At 55.3% G+C, this 26,110-nt stretch overlaps 1 protein-coding gene across 2 annotated transcripts in view; it reads right to left on the bottom strand.

Moving 5' to 3' along the window:
- EIPR1 (EARP complex and GARP complex interacting protein 1) overlaps positions 1-26,110 on the bottom strand; it is a 122,827-nt gene that overhangs the window by 79,280 nt on the left and 17,437 nt on the right. For both annotated transcript variants that reach the window (XM_036881647.2, XM_057497484.1), the window contains exon 3: positions 13,052-13,184. In XM_036881647.2, the coding sequence (XP_036737542.1) occupies positions 13,052-13,184 (133 nt within the window). The remainder of the gene's footprint in view (positions 1-13,051; positions 13,185-26,110) is intronic.

Raw genomic sequence — 26,110 nt, 5'->3', positions numbered from 1 at the left:
AAGCGGAGTTGAGGGCCTGGATCTGTGTTTTGGGGAATCAGCTATGGGGGTCCAGCTGCAACTGCTGCAGCGAGAACATCAGCCCCAAGTTAGGGTTTGGGAAGAACACAAAGGAGAGAACGGGCTCCCAGTGAGGGCAGCTGGGAAGCAGGTGGCAGGGCCAGGGGGAGTCATCACAGGCATCTGGCCTTCACCCCCACCCTGACGTCCTCACCAGCTGCCTCCAGCCCTCCAGCCCCCCACAGCCACGCAGCAGCTCCGGCTGTCCCCGGACAGCAGGCCCCGGTCAGGGGCCCTGAGCTGTGGGGCCTGGGAAGGCCCATGGGCCAGCCAGTGGGCCCTACGCGCACTCCTGCTGCGTGAGCAGCCGCGTCTTGTGGGCCCGCTGCTCTGTCGGCTCTTCTTTGTTCTGATTTCCCAGGACGCGGCCCTGGCCTGACCTGCAGTCGTCCTGACATTTCACCTTCCTCTGCTGAGAAACTCATCCAGTCCTAGTGTGGGTGTTCTCTCCCAAACACGGGGCCACGAGATTGATTCCGGCCGCCGGTGATGCCAGCTGCACCCACCCACTCTTTCATGGGGTCACAGGATGAGTTAAGCGAGTCACCAATTATATAGAAGAATTCCAAGAATCTTAATTCATCAACCCTGTGCCATATCTTTTACCTTCATTCATTTGAGTTTATGCTTATTTTTCACGTTTAAAGGTCGTCTTTTGGTCTGCTGGTCTTCCTGGTATTTTACCAACATACTGAGAAGAGCTTTCTCATTTTCATAGTACGGGCACCGCTTCTAAAAAGACTATTTTTGCATAGATTTTGTCTAGCAAATCAGAGGGCCACAGAATGACAAGAATGACGCTGACGGACAGAAGGGAGGCAGCAGTGGGCGGCCTGGGAACAGGGCCCCCACGTCCCCCTCCCTGCCCCCTCGGCCCCAAGCCTGCTCAGCCTCTCCGCTGACCCCTCCCGCCCCTCAGCCATCTTTTGAAAATACCAGTCTGATCCCCAAACTCCCCTGTTTCTGGGGCTCGGATGTGTCTCTCAACCTGCCAAAGCCCCCAGCTCAGAATAAGGGCGACTGAGGCCAGCCTGGGCCTGGAACGTCCTGGGAAAGGCACAGAGTATGTGTGGTCCCGCCCACTGGCCTGTCCCTGGCGCTGCACTGCCTACACACTCCCTCCCCCACCCTCCAGGGCACTGAGTTTCAATCCGAGGGCCTGGGGGCTTCCCACAAGGCAGCTGGGCAGCAGGGCAAGGAGCAGCAGGAGGGTCCCACTGTGCCCTCCGGGGCCACGCCTCCCTGCCACGCCCTCCTGGCCACACGGCCTGGGGCCACACGTCCCCAGCCACACACAGCAATGTCATCGGTGAGCAACTCAAATGCCTAAGAGAAACAGATGGCGGACCTTCAAGGCGTCACCTACAGTCAGAGGCAAAAACACAGGCATGAGCCAGCAACGGGCACACCATGCCGCCTCACAGGGGGACTGACTCCCACACTCCAGGAGACAGCAAGGACAGCATGCAGGTCACCCTACCCGTGGTCTGAGCCTCACCAAGATAGGAGCCCCTCCCCAAACCTCACACAAGCCAATCAAAGAACCCACAGCTGAGATGGGCTGAGCTGCTCCCCTAAAATTCACACATGTGGACATCCTAACCCCCAGAACCTCCTATAAACGTGGCTGTATTTGGAAACAGGACCTCTAAAAAGAGCACATTAAAATGAAGTCACTAGGGAGGGCCCTAATCCAACAGGACCAGTGACCCTTTAAGAAGAGATGAGGACAGAGGCACGCACACAGGGACAACCGTGTGAGAACACAGGGGGTAGTTGGCTGACCACACGCCCAGGAGAGAGGCCCAGAAAAACCAGCCCGGCCCGCACCCCAGTCTCAGATCCAGGACTGTGAGAAACACATTCCTATTGTCTAAGCCACCCGGCTGTGGGATCGGTCATGCGACCCGAGCCAGTGAGACAGCAGCCTGACAGCCCTGAGCAGGCGCCCAACACCTCAGAACCTCAGACAGTCATTCCGAGGCCGGGCCTGGCCGCCCAGAGCCATGGCAGCCAACTGCCCCCCTCTATATCTCCACAAGAGGACAGCTGGGCACGGGCAAGGGCGAGGGCCATGGGTGGAGAGGAAACCACCAGGCCGTGGAAGGACACAGCAGGTAGCACACCTGGGACCATGGCAGGAATCTGGCACACTGTTTTTTACAGTCTTACTGGAAAAATTAATTCAAATTGGGCTTTGTCTAAGCACCCCCGTGTGGCCTGAAACCTGGAGAAAGGACCATAAGCAAAGTGCACTGATAAATGAAGGGTATTAAGCGGCAAGGATGTGTCCAGGGGGGCGCTCTGGGGATCAAGTCTTATTTAACATCTTCATTAGTGATCTGGAAGGGGCAGTAAACAGCACATTAATTAAATTTCCAGATGAAACTAAATTTGGAGGAGCTACAGAAAGTCAATGAGGACAGAGATATGATACAGATGGGGTCCGAGGTCAGTCAGGAGCACAAGAAACACCGCGAAGATTCAGTCTCAAAAAAGAAGCTGACTGAGAACTTTCCTGACAGGCTGAAGTCAATTGACTCACTGTAAGATGACGACAAAAGAACAGTGTGGGTGTGCACTGTGGTCTGACCTCTGGCTGTTCAAGCCCTCGGTATCCAAAATCAGGGACTGCACGGATTCAGGAATGCTCAGATGAGCTCCTACCCATCAGAAGTTTCCTCACCTGCCATTCAAAACTCAGAAGCCAAAACGGAATCCGACTGTGGTACACCTCGATCCCCAAACTTGGGATCTGAACTCAGGAAGGGTGCTTCTAACAGATGAACGGCTTTGGGACCACCTACAACTGACACACGGCATCTGGGCAGGCGGGAGGCGCCCTGCAGTGAGCTGACGACGGTCGCGGAACTCAGTGCCCACAGGCACAATGCCAAAGGGACCAGGACGCCCGAGATGCCCGAGCAAAATATTCAGGTCCATAAAATGTAATTACATTTTTAAACAGATAAAATGCACCTGTGTTTAAGATTTTGATCTCACTGGACTCTACACTCTGGTATTTGAACATCATTAAAAACATCAATCAAAAGGGGTGACACTTAAATCTCTATCCTTCATGGAAAAAACCAGTAAGAGAAAAATATTTTCATTATAAGGTATCCTTATAAAATCCTTGCCCAAGAAACAAAGTCTTTGAAACCTAATAACCTGTGGGTCACGTGCTCTGGGACCCACCTGCAGATTCAAACCCTGGTCCCACCACGGTCTAGTGCTGCTAGCCCGGCAGGTCAGCTGTAGCACACCCTTCACGGGGGAGAGGCAGGCGCAGGACCGACCAGGCCACGTGCCGCCCTCCCACGTTCACAGCGGCATCATCCACAGAGGCCGGGACACGGGGACAGCTGCAGTGCGCACCGGTGGGCGACGCACACAGAAGCTGTGGGAGATGCAGAGTGGGACACTGTGTCCCACCACAAAGAAGGAAATCCTGCCATCTGGGCAGCACGGGTGGACCCAGGGCTACTGTCCTAAGCGAAAGGAGTCAGGTGGGGACAGGCAAGCAACATACGCTCTCGCTTACATGCGGGGTCTTTAAAGAAAATGAGGTCACGTGAACAGAGAAGAGACTGGCAGTTGTCAGAGGCGGGGGGCAGTGGGGGAGGCTAGAGAACCGGGTGAAGGGGGTGAAGAGGCACCAACTTCCATTTACAGGATAAATAAGTCCTGGGGGTGTGGGGCACAGCATGGCAACTGCAGTTAATTATACTCTATGACGTATCTGAAAGTTCTTAAAAGTTCTCATCATGAGGAAAAAACACCTGTAGCTACATGAGGTGATGGGTGTCATTAAACGTACCGTGGTGATCATTTCACAGCATAGACACACATGGAAGCATATGCTGTACACATGAAACTACAACATTATATGTCAATTATATCTCAACAAAACCGTAAAACTTTTAAATGAATTGAAAAGCTCGGTAATGTGCGTGAAGCACTCAGGCCGGTGCCTGGTAGGGTCTATTCAGTATTAAGTGGTAAATGCCATTGTTACCACCATCCCATGTCCCCCTGTATGTGTACAGGAGGTAGGGGAGGACGGACGCCCAAATTAATACGTGACCTTCCCTGGCACACGCCACTAGCCATAGAATACAAAATGTTTTCATCAGAATGTGTTTCACCTGGCATGGTGTGAAAAGGAGAGCTGGGGGCTGGCCCTGTCGGGATGCTTTTACAGACAGTGTCTGCGTCAGGGAGGGGTCTGCCCAAAGCACGTGTCCGAGCAGCTACACAGCCCCACCACCCCCTGCCCGCTGCGGGGCCGCTGGGTGCGGCTCCGGGGTGACAGCTCTCCTGCGGTCATTTCCCGACCTTGTTCTTTTCAAGGTGCTGGTTCTTGGCACCAGGGGATGAGAAACCTCTCCTAGCTGAGCACCTACCTACACCCTGACCAGGGACACTGTCCAGTCTCCCCATGGCTGCACAGAAAATACAAAGAAAGTTTTCCCTGAAGACACACAGCCAATGTGCCTCAGAAATAACAGGATTTTGTGTGTAGCACACGCTTTCCCCGGCTCCACCCTTTAATTAGCATGCGCCCTGACAATGATTCTGACGGGTCCTGATTTTTCTCCCCACCTCTCTTGCACTCCATTCTTCTAAAGAATCCTGATCATTTTATCTCAGGATTATGATTCCTTCAATAATTCTTTCTCCAGGGGAAACCTACTTCCTCCCTTAGGTTATTTTCACAAAGTAACCATGTAAACTCAAAAATGTAATTTTCTTCTAATTTGGTGCACAGATAAATGGGAAACCACAGCTTTAAACAGAAACAGCCAGTTCTGACCCACCGCTCCAGAGAACCCGAGCCTGGATGCTGCAGCGACTCAGGAATCGTCTAGTTCACACCCCATTCCACAGGTGTCACCGCAAAGTCCTGGGAGAACGTGAAAGGTGACACACCTCAAGCCAGGGGGGCTCAGAACATCCCCCAACAGGGCCTCAGAGAAGGACCAGTCAGAATGAGCAGAAGCCTCACTCGTTGCCTTATTCTCAGGAGTGAAAACCTCGACACAGCCCCCCACCACCTGACCGTGTCATCCTGGGCCATATTTTGTGTCTCATGAGCCCAAAGACTCCTCTTAAAAGGAAAATGTTCTCACAGGTGATGATGCACAGTACCTGCATCCCACGGAGCTGGCAGTGACCCCATCCCATCTGTGGGAGGGTCTCAGGCCAGCATGGGCTAGGGCCTGGGGCCACCATCCACTCCTCTCGCCCCCCACTGCTCTGTGGGGCGCCTCGGCCTCAGGACCCACACAGACTTCAGACAAGCCCACACCAGGAGGACCCGGGCGTGGCTTCCTAGTGGTACCAACTGAACAGGCCGCAGGACATTGGCTCGGCACTGCCTGTGGGGTGGTCTTGAAGCCTGGTGCTGAACCCTTGCTTTTCCTCCCCAGCTCCTAGTGCCACATCTTCAGCACAACAGAAACTAAAAAAATAGTAATAGTTTTTCATGTGGAATGAGAATGAGTATCTAAAGCTAGAAACTGGTACTAAATTGGCAGGCGGCCCTATGATGACCTGGGAGGATCTAACGGCCCTGCCTGCTGTGCGCCTAAGTAGGGATGCCACCTGGGACCAGGCTCTGGGGCCCAAACCCCAAATCTGCCCCAGGGAGACACAGGACCTCGAGACCCTCACTTGGCCTCCTCATGCCTCGGCTTCCTCATCAGTAAAATGGGAACTTGATGAGCAAGTGCTCGCTGAAGGGCTTCACCGGGTCTGACACCAGATGCCCCCACGTGCCAGCTGCCGGCACCCCTGTGACGCTGAGAGAGCAGGGACACGTGGCTACGGTGATGCTCATCAGCTCAGTGCAAGTCGCCAAATCACCGTATCCAATCTATAAACTAAACGTGGCAAACATCATTACAACCCTGGAACATGAAAGTCACACAATCTGGCTCTTCCAGGGAACAGTCCCAGGGCCTGCAGGGAAGCCCAGGAACGGCCCACCAGGGTGCAAAGCCAGAGACCCCGCCAGAGGGAGCGACCCGCCTTGGGTCATCACTTCTTACCCTGAGTCCTGCAGGCTCGTCACATGCAAATCCTGCCCCGACCTGGGTCCCAAGCAGACGGAGCCGAAGCAGAACAGAAGGTCAAACTCTCCTGCCACCACCTGACAGGCGGCGGTCACAGCTTAGGCTCGCTGTACTAGCCAGGGTGGTAAGGCCACCCCAGGCCACCAATATGGATGCCCACGAGGACCTCTCTGGGCCTCGTGCCTAGTGGCTCATTTGCTGTGACTCTTTCGGGAGGGAGGCTGGCCCACAGACGTGGGGGTTCTCCAACGTGGAGAGAGGCAGAGAAAAGGAGGAGGCCGGATCTCAGGAGGGAAACCCCTCCCGCTCCATCCCACTCCGGGCCCTGCAGATCCAGCCGAGGGAAGTGAAGGCCAGCGCAGGAATGGGGGTGGAGGGGCCGCCCACCTTGAGGGGTGCCCCAGGAAGGGCCTGTGTCATCACAGCCTTCTTCATTACACCTGGAGCTTCCATGCCCCCAGTCCCTCGAATCCCCCCTACCCCTTTGCCCCAAAGGGGCCACGCCAATGACCAGAGAGCAAGTGCATCCTCTACAGACAGCTCCGTGCCCACCTGATGGCACCTGGGGACTCTACCAGAAGGGACGTTCAGCAAGTCTCCTGTTAACTGGGAGATGCTGCAAACCTGGCTTTCTACATGGCAACACACCTACATTTGTTTTAGGTTAAAAGTAATGCTTTATTACTTAAAACCAAACAAAATTGGCCCTACAGAAAGGCACCCCACATTGCTCCTGTGGCCCCAACCACCTGGGACCCCTGCTCCCAAAAGGCTCTGTACCCCAAATGAAGACACTCCTTGGTAGCAGGAAGAGTGAAGCGGTGAGCCATGAGTGCCAACTAAGCTGACCACTCTGCCAGCTGCCCAGGGACCCAGGAGCTGCCCGCTGCTGCAGAGGGGGCCGTGAGCCCATGGACCCACAGAGGTGCCCGCTGCTACTGAGGGGGCGGTGAGCCCAGGGACCCAGGAGCTGCCCGCTGCTACTGAGGGGGCGGTGAGCCCAGGGACCCATGGAGGTGCCCGCTGCTGCAGAGGGGGTGGTGAGCCCAGGGACCCACGGAGGTGCCCACTGCTACTGAGGGGGCGGTGAGCCCAGGGACCCATGGAGGTGCCCGCTGCTGCAGAGGGGGTGGTGAGCCCAGGGACCCACGGAGGTGCCCGCTGCTACTGAGGGGGCGGTGAGCCCAGGGACCCACGGAGGTGCCCGCTGCTGCAGAGGGGGCGGTGAGCCCAGGGACCCACGGAGGTGCCCGCTGCTGCAGAGGGGGCAGGTGCAGCAAGGCGCACCACCAGCTGGAAGAGGCTGCGGTCCACTCAGGCCACAGGGTCAGAGCTGAACGTGGCTCCTGCTCACCTGGCCTCGTGCCGGCACAGCCACAGCAGGAGTGCACACCATCTCAACACCTGCCGGTTCCCACTCTTCTTCCAAACAATGGTGTGGGTCCAGCTGTGCCCATTTTACAGACGGAAGGCCCAGGAGTTGCCTGGCCAGGTCAGAGCCGGCAGAGAGCACGGGAAAGTGGAACCCACGTAATCATTGGGCTGCTCCCACCACACCTGCGTCCCTAGCGGATGGTGACTCTCCTCACCACCGCTGTCCCTGCTCCACGGAAACTGAGAAACACTGGAAAATAGCCAGAAGAGCTTGGCGGATGTCTCTGGACCATTCACGATCCCTTTGTAATTTCCCAGTGCCCCTGACGTTGGACCTCACTACTTTGCAAACGACCGCACAGGCTGTGCACAGCAGCCCGTGTCTAGTTGACCACGGGGGACAGGAAGAGGCACAAAGACCCGTCTGGGCTCACCCCACCTCCTGGCCTCCAACACTCTCCTCCCTTGGAGCACGGAGGCTGAATAAGCAAGTGCGGGTGCCACCCAGGCATCAGGCATCGCAGCCCCTTCGGTCCTGAGAAAGGCTCCCACCTCCTTTAACTCTCAATCAGACTAGTCTTCCAAATCTGCTTAAGTCAGCCAATTCAATCGGTCAGCATTTTCTGGGCACCCATTATGAGGCTGTGGACCTTATCTTCCAGACGGGGCCACTCCTAAGGAGGAGGGCGCCAGGCCAGGGGGGCGCATGTCTCGCTGCCGACCAGGCGGGCGTTCAAGCACTGGGGTGAGTGGCACCCTCAGGCACCAAGTACGCAGGGGAGGAGCCCGGGGAGTGGGGGTGGAAACGTCATGCAGACATGACCCAGCCATGAGTCCTGCTGGACACCGGGGCAGGCGGAGGGGGGGCCTTCAGGACGAGGTGTTTTCAAGGGTAACCAGGAGCTCAGGAAGGGGGGAGAGCAGGAACTGGGAGGAGGGCCATGGGGTGGGGAGGCAGATGCATGGAGGGATACCTGCTGGGGAAGTGGGGCAGCAGCCCCTGGGACTCCGGGCTCAAAAGCACACTGAGGGCCCACAAGATGCCCCAAAGGGCCCTTGCACTGGGTCCCACTGCCCGCCACCATCACCTGGGTCCAGCGTGCTTCCCCTGCACCAGGGGCCCCGGTGGCCAAGCAGGTCCTTCTGGGAGCCTGGGACCCAGATCAGGGCACAGTACTTGCCTCTCCACAGACACCCACACCACCCAGGTAGGAACACCTGCCCCCTGGGTCGTCTCAGCGCAACACCAGCGCAGCCCTATTCTGCACCATTCTTTTCGATCACAGTCATCATGCCTGTGACAGTATCGAGAGAAACGCCCGGAAGTGCGAGAGCACTTTGGAAACGGCGTCAGGCTCAAGACACAGACAACAGGGCCCAGGAGGGGAGGGCAGTGGGAGGGACCAGGGCACAGAGGGGGACGCCGGTGCCCAGCTGCCAGAGAGGGGCCACGAGGGGAGGGCAGTGGGAGGGACCGGGGCACAGAGGGGGAGACGCCAGTGCCCTTGAGGGCCCGGGTGGGGGCCGTCAGCCACATGCGCACATGACAGGCACACACGACCGACACGAGACAAACATGACATGAGCCACAAGATAGACACGCACGTGACATGTGTACACACAATACAGTCGTGACAGGCACACAACACACGACTCACAAAAGACACTGAGGATGCCACAGACACACAGTGGTGTGAGTGGCCACAAAAGCAGACAAATTCTAATCCAGAGAGAAAAAAAAGGAAGCGAAGTGGCATCACAATTTTTAAAAACAGCCCGACTACTGCACTTTGTCTGAAGCATATACTTTTTCCTCAAGGAACCTGAAGAAAACCTGTGGGGACAGAACTTGAACACAGGGGTCAGGACACACACGAGGCACAAGCCCTCACAGATGCACATCTGCAGGTGGAGCAAAGTCGCTGTGAGAAAAATAACCTGGGGCCATTCCCTCCAGTGACGGCGCACTTGCGGGCGGTGCCAACAGGGCAGACCCGAAGCGCTGCCTCCTTGCGTGGGGTCAGGCCGTCCAGGGACCCTGCCCCTGCCACCGCCCCGGTCCCCCATCTCCAGCCTCCCCCAGATGCCACGTGGACACCCTGCTCCCAGGCTGCTGAGCTCTGTCGCGGCTCCCTGCTCCAGTCCTCCCAGTGAGACCCATGAAGAAGGGTTTCGGGACACACGTGAAGGGGACTCAGTGGGCAGCTTTCAAAGAGGACAACCGTCTACTAGAAGCAGGTCCCTCCTAGAAGTCCGTGGAGGCTGGCCCTGGGACCTGGTCTGCCCCTGCCCCGTGGGCCCCCTTCCCCCTCTCAGCCCTCGGCAGCCCCTCCACCAGACACGGCACAGGGCGTGAGACACACGGCCCAGGGGCCCTCATCTGTCGGCAGGAAGATGCAGCTGCCGCCCACGACACCAGGGATCAGCTGTGGCAGGGCAGGGGCTCAGGAAACGCGCACAGTCCTCAGGGCCGCACAACGGGGGCGTCTCTGCAATGCTTACGCACGCACACCAGCTAATGAGCACGTGGGGCACATGCACAACTTCAGCGCCCAGGAGCCAACAGGTGAAAAACATGATCTCCGAACATCCCCAGGGGACAAGGAGGCAAAGCTGGTGCTGGTCTTCACACCAAGGCCTGTTCTGACAGGTGACAACTTGCGCCGGACGTTAACCGAGGTTCCTGACGCCTTGGGTCTAGTTCACATTCCATTCACCACAGTGTGAAAGCCTCCTGGGTGGTGGAAAGCTCAGGGCAAAAATGGTCAAGAGTCTGTTTGCAGACCGTGTTGGTGGCTCTGCAGAGCTTTCTCTGTACGTGTTGCGTGTGGCGGGCACAGATCTTCGCCCCAAGCTCTCCTGGAGGCGCCTGATCCGGCAGTCTGGCACCTCACCCCACGGGCATGACATCAGACTACCTGACACAGATCGGGGTGAGCCATGAAGCCCCTCGGGCCGAGGAGTACGGCCACAGTCGGCGGCCGGGCAGCTCGCTGCTGACCAGGGGAGACACAAAGCCCGTGGCATTTCAAGCTGCCAAACAGCCTTTGGCACAGGACTGAAGTGCGGTTCCGCCTGGGGCAGGGAAAGCAGAGCTCTTAGAACTCAGCACGCATGCTGTGAAACGGCAGCGTCTTCTCCCAGAGCAGCTGGCCAACAGGAAAAGACCGAACAGGAGGGACGGCCGCCTGAGACTGGAGAAGGGAGCTGCAGGTCTCGGGAAGCCCCAGCTGGAAATGAAGACGTGGGGGGCCCCGAAGGAGGCGCAGGCCTGAGCCTGTGCACGACAGGCCTCTGGGGACCACGACCGCTGACCACCGGCAGGCACACAGCCTGGGACCGACCAGTGAGCAGGAAGACGCCCGGATCCGCAGGAGAACAGCGGCCGGCCCCTGGCCCCGGGGGGCAGCCCAGACCCCGCAGAGGACCCCCAGGCGGCTCTGAGCACAGTGCGGGAGCGGGGAGTAAGGGGAGGCGCTGTTTAAGCCCGTGGGTTCAGGTACTTTCCTGTGCAGCCTGTGAAACAAACACAGGATCCGGTGCCCAGGAGGCGGCACGTCTCCGGACCCTGGCTCGGGCTGCTGCTTTCCCAGGAGCTCCGCAGGGAGCCAGGCCACCCTGACAGCCTCGGAAGGCACAGGCCCCCAGAGCCTGCGGGGAGGGCCCAGAGGGCGGCAGGCCCTGGAGGCAGGCAGGCGTCCTGGTGTGAGGTGACATGGAGCGCGGGCCAGAGCCGTGAGCAGGGCAGCGGCTGCACTCGGGAGGCCTGAGCAGATGGCACCAGGTGGCTCTGTGTGCCCTGCCGACGGTAAACTGAGAGAGGGAACCTGGGGAAGAGACGGCCGGCGTGAGCCTCTCGGCCTCTCCAGACACCAACAGAGGCCAAATGAAGAAGCGCACGTCAGAAAGTGCCCTGGAGAGGAAGCCCAGGGCTGGCTCCGAACGTCTGCCTAAAAGCTCAGAATGACCAGGTCAGGGTACCGGTGACGGGAAGGCCGTGCAAGAGGCTGAGGGGGCACCTCCCCACCTTTGCTCAGACAGGGCGGGAGCGCAAGGGTCACGGGTGAGTCCGCCAGCAGGAGCCCAGGTGGGGCAGGGACATCTCAGCAGGACCTGCGAGTGGCTCCCTCCAGGAGGCGAGAATTCCCTGGGGGCCTGGGACGTTCCGGAGGGGCCTGTCTCCTAAGACGCTGCCAGGCTGGCCCCACAGGGGCGGGAGGAGGCCCCACCCACCGGCCCTGCAGGAGCCAGTCGGCCACACCCGGCAAAGATGGGGGCATTCTGGAGATGAAATTAAGGTCAGTTAGTTAATAGGGAGATTGAGTTAATCAATAAGGAGATTGGTCAAAAAATGGTGACTTTTCTAGAAGAGGACTACCTGTTTCCTGTATCTCCACCCCAGAAGGTCTGCCTGCCTCCCTGAAAACGGGGTGGAGGGTGGAGGCCGGATTCTGGCTTAAGGCAAGTGGGGGCAAACGGCTGGCAGCAGGGCCAGCTCGGGCGGCAGGAGTGGGGCAGCACAGCGGAGGGAGTGGGTCAGGCTGGCAAAGGGGCAAACCCCCGAGTCTGGGGGCAGGGCGGGGTCCACTTAGTATGAATCAGCTCGTGTTTCTTCTTCATTGTTGGACTAAATAGCTATTTCTATAAAAGTATATTACCACCCCAATTATGCTATGTCAGAGGTTCAGTAACAGAAGAAACAGCCGCTGGGCCAGCAGCTCTGCCCTGCCTGGGCCGGAGGGGGAAGGGTCACGGTGGACCTGCTCGGAGGTGCTACTCAGCATGGGGAACCAAGCAACAGAGAGCAAAGGAGAGAAGCAACACGCAGGGAAGGCCTCTCGGGAAACTGTTTTTACCCTGAAGAAAAGCATAAACCTTGGGGCGGAGGCAGAGGCGGGGGAAGTCAAAGTAGAAAAAAAGCAGCGCAGGATCCTCTGAAAGCCGCAGTCCCACACAGACTCCAGAGGCGAGGCCCCGGCAGGGGACCGCCTGCCCCGTACCGCTGGGAGCCAGGACCATGCGCAACGGGTCACCTCCACACTGCCTCCATGGCGCGTCTACAAGCGAGGGGACCCGGAAAAGCAGGCAGGCGTGTTGGATAAACGAGGAAAACACATCAGAAACTACAAGGCAGAGCACACAGACTTTGTTCTGGTTTACGGAATAGAAAAGCCTCAAATGTGAGATGTCCCCCGAAAGCCAGAATTTGAGCGCTGGTTACTGGCAGTGACGTAGAAAGAGTGAGGAGACACGTGGCCAGTTCAGCGGCACAGATGTTTGGATTGGCACTAATGTACAAGACCTCAGAGCCTGAAGAGAAGCTGGGGTGGGAAGCAGCTCACTGGGGACCACTCTGCCCCGTGCACACTGTGAGCGGGCACTGCCTGGAACAGCTGGGATTCCGGCCTCCACCCTTAGCCTTTGGATGACAGAACCTGCCACATTCTCCATGGATACAGCACCTGCGCAGATCACACACCAATCCATCAGCATTACAAGACCAATCTGGCCAACGCACACAAACCCCCAAGAATACCTACTTTTATTGTAGCAGGTGGCCAGCACACTTCTGTCTGCAGGACTGGCACTGATATGCCAGATTTCACCCGCTTGATGGAGGAGGACATTTTTATTTATAATGTTATTTTCGTCATCAAAATCTATGACGTGGATCTGCAAATACAACAAAAGAGCACATCAGGACTTCGTTGTCCAAGAACCTTGAACACAATGATTACAAAGAATAATCAAATGCACCTTTAACATTTCTCATTAACTGCTGTTCTTATCATACTAACAGCACAGACATATATAAACTCATTTTACTGTCGTCTTCTCAAAAGACAAGCATGAAATCCCTGTGGGGTATTTTTAAGATTGTAAGCCCCATCATGGCCAGTCCTAAAGAAACAAGACACCAAAAGCCCATCCCAGGTGTTGGGTGAGGCCATGGCTGCGTCAGGGCCAGGGTTCAGGGTCTGCAGGTCTAGCCGTTCAGACCTGCCACTGGGCGGGGGAAGTAGGGAGGGATGGGACCGCTCCTAACCACTGGACGGCCCGCGCTTTGCCTGCTCCACCGCGGGCATGACTCAACACGTGCCAGGTGATGCAGGCGGGAGGGACTGAGAAAGGACAGTACGTTAACACATACACGCTTCTTTTTAGAAATGAGTTCAACCGTCAATGTTTATGATCATACATTAATTATAATAGTATTACATTTTAAACACTAAATGACATTAAATATGTAATCTCTATGCTTTTCTGAATAACTTTCAGAGGAATTAAAATTATTTTCACCCAAGTCAATGAGAAAAATAAAGCATTCATTTAAAAAATAAATCCTATGCTAAGAAATATTCATGTGTTTGCACAAAAATTTATATCCAAGAGTGCTCACTGTGGCATTGATTATCGTAATGAAAACTCAGAAGTCACCTAAATGTCTAGCAATAGGGAATTGTTCAAATAAATTGTAGAATTTGACTAATATCACACTATGATGCCAGTCAATACACTACAAAGACTACTTAGCGCCAGGGAAGCGGCTCCGTGTCACACACTGAAGGGGACAGGGGCAAGTAAAGACGGGCACCAAAGTGGCCTACAGGGCATGTGAACAGCGAGCCTGTCCAAAGGGAACACGTACAGGAAGGTGAGCCATCTTTGGACAGTGGGCCTACAGCAGTTCTTCACTTCTTCATGGTTGGTTTGTATTTTTCACATTTCTTCATGATTGATATGCATTACTTTACAGTAAAAGCAATTTTGACACGTTTCCATGGCACTCCAAAGCCTCCACACTCTCTGCTTCCCGCAGCGGGGCTCTTACTCTTGACTGCTTCCTCTTGGGCAGTTTCAGTGTGCAAGTAACCTCCAGTCCCCTTCAGGGGTCGCTTTGCACTCAGAGCAGAATCCAAATCCCGCCACTGTCACTTAAAGCCATGTGACCCTGAACCCCGGTGCCCCAAAGGTAAGTAATAAGACGGGAAATGAACTTCCCAGGATCGAGAGAAGCCCCCGGCAGAGTGCACACACAGCTCACTGCAGGGTGAGAGCTGGGGCAACCAGCGCCTTCCCCCCTCTGCCCCAGGAGGAGATTAAAAATCATTCTTCTTACTTGTACCTTTACAACTCTTTTCAGGAAGCTTCTCCCAGCACGCACAGCCTAATGCAGCGTTCACGGTGGATTCGGAAACCTTCCCGGGGGGGCAGCTCCTAAGTCCCACACTCCATATCAGAGAGCCGGGGCCACTACGGCGCAGCGCTCTTCCCAGCAACGAAGACGTGCTGTCCTCTTACTGTCCTCTCTCCCTTCCTTCTACACCCGAGGGAATCTCACCTGTAAATTCCTTCCCCTCTGACACAGTACACATTTAAAAACCTCTTGATAACTAATTATCAACTGGTTATTAAGCGATCACTGAGAAAAATACCTGGCAGCATTTACTAAAACTAAAAATACATATGTCCGATGACCCAGCAAGCTGTCTGGGTACATGGCCATGTGCATGGACGTCCACAGTGGCCTTACTCATGACAGCCAAGAACGAGAGCCTGGGTGTCTACCGGCAGGAGCAGGAGTAAATAGCTGTGGTACTCATAAAATGGAACACTCGCAGCAACAAAAAGTAACCACTGATGCATAGAACCAGTGATGAAACACAGTGCTGAGTGGGGAAGATCAGATACAAGGCCCACGCCACGTGAGCCCATCCACATGAAGCTCAAAAGCAGGCAGCACGATTCCAGCACGTGAGCGGCGGCGGCCCGCGGCAGGGTGGGGGTTGGCCCAGACACGGGGCCCCCAGGAGCCTGCGGGGCCTGGAGATGACGTCAGTGACAGTGACAGGGGGTGGGCGTACGCGTGTGGAAATGCATTACATGTTTGCACTTTATGGGCACATGTGGTACTTTACAGACATCCATTAGAGTGAATGTAAGTAAAAAATTTTAAGGTGGTGAATTCATTATTATAGCCAATGACATAAACATATAAAAATAAGAATTATGTGATGCCAATTTCTATTATACTTGCCAACTTTTTTAAGTGATGATAGCCACTACTGGTAAGACTATGGTAAAAACTGGTACACACTGTATATCTGAATCATTCTTTTAGACTTATAATCATATGTAAGTAAGAACTATATAAATATTGAAATTAAAATAATTTGATTTCTTGAAACTTGTCCGAAAGAATAAATTAACCAAAAAAAAATTATGGAATATTATGTAGCTTTAAAAATTATGATTAAGAGCAATTATAAATACCAAAAATGTTATGAAAGCATTAAACTTTAAAAGCAGAACATAAAATGGCATGTGATTATATAAAAGCCACATGAGAACACAGACTAAAAGGCGATGTACAAAATCAGGCATAATTTTTGTGTTGTTAGAATGAACAGGAATTTTTTCTTCATTATTTGACACATTTCCTACTGATCAGGAAATCCATTAACACTGGGAAAAAAAACACTGAAATGTACAATTTTTCCATTCCCAAAACCTACCCCCCACAATGCTCTCAAGCGCCAGGAGCGCCAGCTGCCCACTTCCTCACTGGCTGGCACCGCGGGCCTGTCTGCCAGCACAGCGCCCTGCACGCTGCCCTGCCGCCCTTCCAGCCTGACCCCCGGTCTGCCCGGGAACCGAGCTGCCCGGCACTCCTGCTGCGCCAGCATCGCCAGCTCCTCCGGGCAAGGGTCCTTCTTCTCCCACCTCCTGGGGAAGCTCGTTTCCTGAGAAGCTGCCAAGTGCGTGCCGTCCTCGCAGGCTGTTAGCCGACGTGCGCAGGGCTCCCTCTCGGCTTGCCTCTGCACCTGCAGGCACACGGAGGTCAGCTCCTCCCGGACAGCAGGGAGGAGGGAGGAGTCCGGACGCCAGCGTCCCTCTCTCCTAACATGATACACGCTGGTAACACGGCCCTTAGCCTTCATCTTCAAGCTGGAGGAGTCCTAAGATTTTTCCATGTATCGTAATTTATAGTAGGTTCGTGGACAGGCCCAAAGAATACATTCTCATGAAATGTTTTAATCTGGCGACGTTCAGAAATCTGAACATCACCACCATAAAAAGGGATCAAATAACGGCCAGTAGGTAAAATGCGTCAGGTAGTCTAAGTATTGCACATGCGTTTCCTTTGATCCTTAAAAGAGCCCTAAAATATACCATTATCGGCTATAATCTACAGTAAGAAACCCAACTTAAAGAGATGAAGTAGCATGGCTCAGTCAGAAACAGGATTCCAGAGCATGTGCTCTGACCCCCAACACTGGGGTGTGCAGATGCCCCCCACCATCACAGTGCAGTCACCCCCACGCCGTGGAGGGCATGGGAATTCCCCCACATCGGGGCCTATGGAGATGCCCCAGCACTATCAGGGTGCATGGGGATCCCCACATGAAGAAGCCCCCAACACCACCACAGTTCATGGAGATCACCCCCACAGCACTCCACACATGGAGACCCCCCCACACCGCTGGGGTGCAAAGAGATGCCCTGCCCTCCGCCACACTGGGCTTTGCAGTGGGTAAGCAAAAAAGCAGGGCACAGCTCCTGCCCATGGAGGAGACCTTGTCTTGACTCTCTCAGGGCGCCACTCTCCACCCAGCTCTCCCTGCAAGTACAGAGAATATCCCCTGAATTAACATGTGCCCTTAGAGGCCACTGACGACAACAATACAGAGGAGAAGATACTCCAGTCATGGTGAGTGTGAGCATGGTGGGGGGGCACAAAGGCAGGCCGGGCAGCACTGGCTCAGCGGGTCGGGAGGTCCTGGCCCAGCAAGGGCTTGGCCACCACCTTACATTCTTCACACCATCTCTGAGTTTCCAAACTGCTTTTAGCAGCTTGTAATGAAGACCAAACTCATGTATTTTAAGTTACCATTATTAAAATTTTTAAAGTTGGATTTACTAGTCCAGAGCCTTGATGACACTATAAAAATTAAGGATTAAGTTATAAAATTTAGTAGGAAGCCAGTAAAGATCATTTCCATCAACCCTCCCTCATTTTCCTGGAGAATCGGGGCTAGAAAGGGTGTTCCTGGTCCACAGCCACCAGCGTCTCAGCGACCCAGGACCAGACCTGAGCTGTGCCCACCAGGCCACTGTGCCGTCCTTCGTGTCTTCTCTCCGAACTTAAGGGGAGCAAACTGTTGAAGATTCAAAACCAAAAAACCTGTGGATAAAACTGGAAATGAAAAATCAAAAGCTCCCTCTTAGGGAGCGCCAAGATTCCAGTGGCTTCCCCAGGGGCTGGCATCTTCCAGCCACCGACCGCACCCCCCAGGGGCCAGCCGAGCCACCCTGGCCAGAGGATGCGGCTCACCCAGCCAGGCGGACTCCATGCCAGGCCCTCCCCTTTAATGTGCCCCGCCCTGTCATCCATACAAAAACACCCTCTGGGCTGGCAGTTACCAAAGAGCAGCCCATAATACTGCAGGTGGCTGGGTCCTGGGTAGGCGAGCCATTCTTCTGGCCTCGTACCAGCTTCCTCTGCACCCACTTCAAGTTAGAAGCCCTGAAAACGTGGCCCCTGGCACAGCCCGTGCTGCCTCAGTTGACCTGCTGAATGAACTGGGATCCAGTCCCAGGACACTGGGGCTCCAGTTCCGCCTCTGCTGCTTCCTGGCTGCACTGGCCTGCGTGAGCCACTAACACTTTCTGGGCTCTCGCTGCAGCATCTGTACATTTGGAGGATAGGATTCCTACGATTTCTTTGTTCTAATTGAAACACATACTGACTCTTTAGCTAAGACTTCAAGTGACCGTACGAGGTAGGGTCAAACATGATACACATTTCCCAGGGGGCTGCCACTTTATCTGTATCAATATTCTTTACTTGAGCAAATAAGCCCCAGCCTTAATATTAACATCCCTGGTTCTGGAGGCCCAAACTATGCTTGGTAGCCCAGAAAAAAAAAGACCCCATGTTCCACAACCTCTCAGTGCCCAGTGGGGGTTGCTTCCGGGGACAGGAGCTTCTTGGTCAGCTCGGGCCTGGGCTTGGGCAGCTGGAGGCGGGCACCCAGGCTCAGGGCACAGCCTGGTGGGTGTCTCCTCACTGTGCACTCACGTGGGGAGGGGCCGGGAGCTCGCGGGTGCCCCAAACCAGGGCCCCAACCCCACCATGGGGGCTCCTCCCTGGTGACCTAAGCACTTCCCCAGGCCCCCTCCTAACACCACTGCCCTGGGGGTCAGTTCCGACAGGAATCTGGCTGGAGGGCCGCGGACACTCAGACCACAGCAGGGGGACGAGCCGGAGGGGCTGCAGCACCTGGTCAGGGCCTGAGGGAAGAGCAGGAACCTAAACAGATCACTAGAATGCCACCAGCTGCGTACAATCACACTTTTAGAAATAAATCTAAAAATTAGAAAACATATAGTATAACTCCATGCTTTTAAAAAAGGGAACAGGGGCCCTGTCAGTATGGTGAGACAGAACCCTCAGACAACAAAGACAAGAGCAATCCACGGGGGCCAGGGGGGGCGCTCTGCGCACCGTGTCACAGTCACACGGGGGCACACGGGGCCGGCTCCAGGCACAGGACGCGACGTCCAGGGAGCCGCTCTAAGGAGACCCTGGCAGAGCACAGCCGGGAAAGCCCGGGGCGGAGGCCCAGGTGCCCCTCTCCCGCAGGCTCAGGCAGAAGCCAGAGCGCAAGCCCTCCACGCACGGTGCACACCCACCCTTCTGCAGGGGACCCAGGGGCGGCCCAGGGATTTGCTCCTCAGGAGTCCTGTGGGACAAACTGGCAGTGGGTTTGACCTGATTCTCCTTGATATTCAGACCAACTGATCTGATGGGCCTTACTGGAGAAAAGCATGGAATTAGATACCCAGCCTGGGATTCTTGGACAGCATCATCAGAGAAGGGGCAAAGGAGGGAGAGAGGGGGAGGCAGGGAGGGGAGAAGGGGAGAGAGAGAGAGAGAAACGGAGGGAGGAATGAATCAGTCCATTTGTCTCACCGAAAAAGAGATTACCAGGCACGGCAAGATTTCCACGTTAAAAATAAGTTCATTTGCGAAGTTAGATCTAATCATTGCAAGGTTTGTGACCTTCCTTAAGATACATCCATCCAGTGACAACCTGCTCAGGGCCAGGCATCAAAAGGACCCAACAGTCAGTGGCCCCTGAGCCTCAGTAACCTCACCCTACACGTCAGGGACGGAACGGCTTTCCAGTAACGTGGAGAGAAGTCACTAAGGTGAAACACCAGGACGCCATGCACCAAGTCCTTGCTGGAGACGTGTGTTCACAGGGGCAGGCAGAGCAAGGAGCGCAGTTACTTCCTGCCCGGGGCCAGAGGAAGGAGTGACAGTAAAGCCTCACATGAAAGGTGACCTGAGCCGCTCGGCGGAGGGGGGCAGCACAAAAGCCTGGGCAGAGACGTACCGTCCCCCAGGCCTGAAGGAGGCCACAGCAAACTCCTCACCCGGCCGCACCAGAGACACCAGGGGGGCCCACAGCCCCGCGGGTGGCACCGATGTGCCAGAGAGGGAGGTACAGAGAGCGCCTCGGCCAGCATGCCCGGGACATGGGCTGCAAGGGCTGGAGGGACGATCGGGGCCCCAAATCAGACCTCCGGGGACACACACTCAAAGTACGGGATCCCTGGGGATAAAGCCCACCCTGAAGAAAGAGACAGAAATGAGAGGGCAGGGTTCTCAGCAGCATCGCTGAGCCCCTGGCTCCAGCTGCACAGAAACCCCGCTCCTCAGGGCCGTGGGCACATGCTCCTGTCACCACGTGGGGGGGAGGGGAGGGGGGACTGGAGGGGGAGAAGAGGTGGGAGAGGGGAGAGGAGGGGAGCTTACATATTTTAAAAAACAAAAAAGATAAAGAGCTATCAGGAGAGCATCTGGCTGCACGGTCACCCGTCCTCCCTGCCCGGGCCCACATTGCCCACATTGCCCACATTGCCAGGGCCCTGCTGAGAGTCCTCCTCTCTGTCACCCAAGCACTCGTCCCATCAGCGTGGGGCACAGGGCGTCAGCAATATTCAAAGAACATCTGTGCAGATGCACCAGCAGACCGAATGAACCCCTCCACTCCGAAACCCCCAGCTCCCAGCGTCCGCCTCAGCTCCACTGGCCAGGGAGCACACGTCCTCTGAGGAAGAGCCTCCCTTAATCAAGAGGAGCCCAGAACGACCGCAGCACCCGGGGTGCCCCTCCTGCTCCCAACAGAGGCCGGGGCAGAATCATGGGCACAGAAAACAGCATTTAACTGACAAAGAAAGGCCAGCAGCTGGGACAGCGGCCAGAACTCCCAGGGAGGGGCAGGCTGAGTGGGAATGATTCAGGTGTGGGCGCTGCCCAGGGAGGCTGGAGAGCAGCTGTGGCCTGAGGCACAGCCAGGGGCCAGGAGCCCCCTCCCAAGCCTCGCCCCCAGGACAGGCCTGACCTTGGGCTCCTGCCCTGTAGGGAGCAGGCTCCACAGCCTTGCAGGGGCAGGGCCTCTGGTCACACTCCTTCCTTGCCTGACCCTGCTGGCCGTTCTGCACCGCAGCCAAGGCGGGCTCAGCCTGGCCCTGGTGTCCTGATTCGGGGTGTGGGTAAAACTGTAGTGTTTCCAGAATATCTTGCCTGGCTTTAGCACATACGCATATCAACAGGTGCTCAAGGGTGGAGAGAAATATGGCTTTAGTGCATTTGCATCATTCCTCAGGGGTGGAGAGAAGTTCATCTCCATATCAGTGGGTAATGACCTGGGCAATGGAGGGCTTATCTGTACCTGAGAGGTGATAAGGAGGCCGGTTTTGCTTCTGCTGGAGCAGGAGAGAAGGCTCTGGACTGCAGTTTGTAAGCAATAAATGGATTTTAAACTTTATTTCTCCCTTTGACTGATTTCAGTTTTTAGAGGTATTTTTGCCTCGGGATTTCCTCTCCCCAGACTTACACGGAGACAGCTTGTCTGCAGGCCATGGCCTGGTGAAGCAGGTGCCCTCTCTGTATGAGTGGAGGTCTGCACCAGGCAGACACTCAGCCTGCAGGATAAATCTGCACTTTAAATCCTCACTTTATAGTTAAGGTGCAGATTTAAGTGCCAGGGTGAGGAAAAGGGGAACAGAAGCAGTGTGTTTCACTGCAACCCTAACATGTTCCAGCTGGGCACCTCGCAGAACCACTGGCTGCTTCTGGAGAGTCCTCATCGCCTGTTTAAGGTGGGGGTCACACACCTGTCTGTGCACAGAGGGCATGTGTGGGGCCCCGCCCAGGGAAGGGGCCTGTCTTGCCAGTGGGTTTCAGCCCCAGGCAAGTACACTCTTGATTCAGTGAAACTGAAAAATGACAATGGAACGTCCTTGGGGTGAAAGGGTTCATGCCCAACTTTACTCCCACAGTGGCAGGTCAAGCGCTAGAATCCCATCCACTCACAGCACGTCTACATGCAGCAAGCTGGTCCCTGCCTCTGGACCCCTCTGCCCCTGCAGTCGTCTCAGTCTCTGTCCTCGGCGCTGCCACCACTCCAGTCTCGTCTCTGCTCTCCTGCAGCCCTGCAGCCCAGAGCCCTGGGCAAAGCTCTTTATATAGAGTCAGTAATAACGTATTGCCCACATGTGTGCAATGGGCAAGCCAACCAGGATCAGGTGAGAATCCTGGCCAGAGAAACTTTCATTTTCTCCACACTCCACTCTTCCAAGATTCTCACCTCACAATCTATACACCCTCAATTTTCTGCAATGGTCCCTGTGCAAGAAAACTGGAACACTGTAACCAAATTCCACAATAACAATAGGGGCTACAACAATATACAGATAACAAAAATTATGACACAGGTAACAGAAATTATAATAATCCTCAAGCCTGAGAGGATCCATTGCCCTCAGGTGGTCATCCCACAACAGGTGTATTGAAACCAGTTGTTCTCAGAGGAGGTCGTGACTCATGCTTTCCCTGCACACCCAGCAAGCAGCAGTTTTTGCTAGAGTGTGTGCCCAATCCATACAGACATTAGGGGGATTGATCTTAAGGGTGATAAGGCACATGTTTTAGTGAACCAGGAGGACCACAGGTGGGCTTTACAATACCCACCTTCTCCGGCCCCTGGACTTGCAGACACACAGGCCGGCCTGGTGGCTTTGTCTCCGGCTTCCACTTCTTGGTCCTTGCTTTAGCCAACTGCCAAAACTGTCGCTCTGGCTTCATTTGCTGCCACAGCTCCAGTAAGATTTTGACTTTCCATCCAACTTCCCCTGTCTGCTCCTGCCTTTATCAAATCTACCCACATCTGGGTCCTCACGACCTTCACAGGGCCCTTTAAACTCTTCCTCGAGTAGCAGACCTTATTTCCTTCCACACTCTCATGGCTTCAGCCTCTCCCAAGTCTGCTACTGTACAGGTAACCTCACTTATGGGCTGTCCTAAGCGAGGGGCAAGAATGGCCACTAAGGGCCCAAAGAGGGACGAGGGAGCCATATGAAGCACATTTCTCACCCTCACAGTAAAAGGCTCCTCATCTGGGCCATAATTCTCCGGACCGTAGATGGCATTTTTCAGACCTAGCTCCCGTAACACCTGTTGGAGCTCAGCATACATCTGACATCTAGCAGGGGAGGATAGTAGATCACCCTGACTGAGCCATACATTGCGGAGAGGCCATAATACAGTCTAGGAGGGCTTGACTTTCTGGGGTCTGATGTGCATTTTGCAGCTGCTCCCTCAGGGCAGGGTAAGTCATCAGGGAAGCCAGTTTCACCATCAAAATAATTCCATCAACACCTATGTCCCAAAGACGCAGGAGCCAAACTGATACTGACTCCAAGGGCTTCTGCTGAAAGTGGAAGCCCAAATCCACCAGTTCAGCCTGAGTGCAGAGGTGGAGCACAGATTCATGACCTGGGGAAGGGGCTGCACTTCTCCTGGAGGAAGCCATGGTTGCTGTGCCTTTTTCCTTAACGTCAACCAGGCGGGCTTTCCACAGAGGAGGGGCGGAGGCCTCCTACACCAGCAAGGCCTCCACCCCACCTGCTGATCAAACCTGGGCTTCTCCTCCACTCCCGGGGTTGGCGGCACCACTACATCCTTCACTGGCCCACGGCACCTCATAGCCTGCATTCAGGCTGCTGCTTCTCGGGCTGCCGTGACATCCTTTACCATTCCCACAGCACCTCGCAGCTCACATTCTCATGCTGCCCCTTCTCATGCTTCTTGCAGGAGGGCGTCTTTCTCCCTACAGCTTTTAACACTGCTGAGAAGCCGCCAGCCCATGGTCCCCACTGCCTCGCAGGCACCCTGCTCTGTAAGGAACTCCCTACTTTGCAGAGGGCCAACTTCATTGCCTCAGACATCACCTCCACCCCCTCCCAGTCATGCGGGGGGAGGGACAGCCCTCTAGGAGGCAAGCCACCTCTGACCACATGTCTGCTGGTAGACACTCGAATGTCTCCCCATCCATGGGGCAGCCGCTGAAGCACCCGTCATGAGGCCAGCCTGTTCTGTTCCTCGGTCTACATCCCGCCAATGTCACCAATTGTCTTGCCAGTGGGTTTCATCCACGGGCAAGTTCACTTTCAATTCAGTGAGACCGAAAAATGACAATGGAACGAACGTTCCTAGGGTGAAAGGGTTTGTACCCAACTTTACTCCCACGGTGGCAGGTCAAGCACTATAATCCTGTCTGCCTCAGAGCGAGTCTGAGAGCAGCAAGGCGGTCTCTGACCCTGGGCCTCTGTGGCCCCGCGGCCGTCCCAGTCTCTGTCCTTGCTTCTGCTCTCCTGCAGGCTTGCAGCCATGCAGCCCAGAGCACTGGGTGGAGCTCTTTATATAGAGTCAGTAATAATGCATTGCCCACATGTGTGTTGTGAGCAAGCCAGCCAGGGTCAGGAGAGACTCCTGGCCACGGGAACCTTCACTTTCTCTACAGGGCCCCTGCGGCCAGCCTCCCCAGCCTCAGTCCCCAAGAGCCCAGCCTTGCCGCCCTGGCTGCCGAGAAACAAGCTCAGGAGAGGTTAGGGGAGACAGGGACTAGCGGTGACAGAGCTTCACCGCCTTCACATGCACCTGACAGTCATCTGTAAAAACATGGCTGGAAGCATAGGGGCAGCTGTGCCCCTGGACAGAGCACCAGGCAGCGCAGGGTTGTGCTCACCCAGCCCCGGCACCTCTCTACAGGGCAGTTACAACCCAGTAACACACGGGCAGCCCCGCTGACAGCCAGCCTCTGGGCACACGTGTGTCACATTGTGGGAGGAAGCCTGTGTCACGTGAGGGCCACATGTGCCACATGACATGAACGAACGTATCACATGGGAGGAAGATGCACGTCACGTGTGAGAGGAAATACACCTAGTGCATGTGAGGAAACACGGTGTCGTGTGTGGGAGGAAGCACACGTGTTGCAGTAGGGAGGCCCTGTCATGTGTGAGGGAACATGTGCGTGGAGTGTGAGGGCTGGCGGGCTCTTTCCAGCAGCACATGTGTGCAGAGCGCGCATATCTGGCCCTCCTTCCCAGGGCCCCTGCCCAGAGATGAGCCAAAGCGCTACGAAAACTCAGGACCTGGGCCAGTGACAACATACGGCAGCCAGGAGGCCTGAGCGCACGGGCCGCCCCCTCTGGGATGTCACCAGAAGGGCGGGTGCCCCTTCTCCCACCGCCACGCCCTGTGCACGCCCCTCACAACTATTACTGCATCATCCGCACACCTATGCTGCCATCTCCTGGGAGGCTCACCTCGGAGCACAAGCCCTTGTGCAGTTTGTGTATCTAGCAAATGACACAGAGAGGTCACAGAGGCCCAGAACTCTGCATCCACTGAATGAACGAACGCACGCTCCTGGGTCACCCCCATCCCAGAATCAGCACGGGGAAGCACCAGTACGTTGGATGAGCGCCTCCATACCTACTACTGGATTCTCTGCAGATGAAGTGTGGAAACAGGAGTTAAAAGACTCGCCCTTCAGACCAGCGGTCACCAAAGGGGAGGGTGGGGGAGGGCGGGAGGGGACTGAGGGGCATCATGATCGGCGCACATGGTGTTGGGGGGCACGGGGAAGACAGTGCAGCACGGAGAAGACAAGTAGGGACTCTGTGGTGTCCTACCACATGGATGGACAGTGACTGCAGTGGGTGGGGGGGACTCGATAACATGGATGAGTGTACTAACCACAGTGTTTTTCACGTGAAACCTTCAGAAGAGTGCATATCAGTGATACCTTAATAAAAATTAATAAATAAAAAAGACTCACTCTTCATCCTTCAATTCAACCAAGGCCAAGAAATAGAACAGAGGCCAGAGCCACAAGCTTTAATGAGCAGTTTGCTGGGAAGTTTGAAAGGAGCCAGACAACAGAGGAACGGCGGTCCTGCACACACAGCGCTCTAGTAGCCACGGAATGAGGACAGAGAAGGTTTCCACGTCGCTATACACTTGTTAACCATAAAACTTAAGTTAGCATCCAATTTCTGCGCCCTGCCGTGGGGAGGACTGATTACTAACACTCACTTGACGAAAATGTCCCTTCCTCTAGGCCCAAGGAATGATGAGCTGTGCTCTAGAAACAGGCCTGTTTGCATCAGGAAGCTACATTTGCTAAAACTGAGCACATAGAGCTGTGAGCCACGTTCACCACAGGCGCTGACTTCTC

The sequence above is a fragment of the Manis pentadactyla genome, chromosome 2 (genome assembly GCF_030020395.1).
Source record: "Manis pentadactyla isolate mManPen7 chromosome 2, mManPen7.hap1, whole genome shotgun sequence".
NCBI lineage: Eukaryota > Metazoa > Chordata > Mammalia > Pholidota > Manidae > Manis > Manis pentadactyla.
Note: the sequence above shows the minus strand (reverse complement) of the source record. Positions and strands in the feature narration are given on the sequence as shown.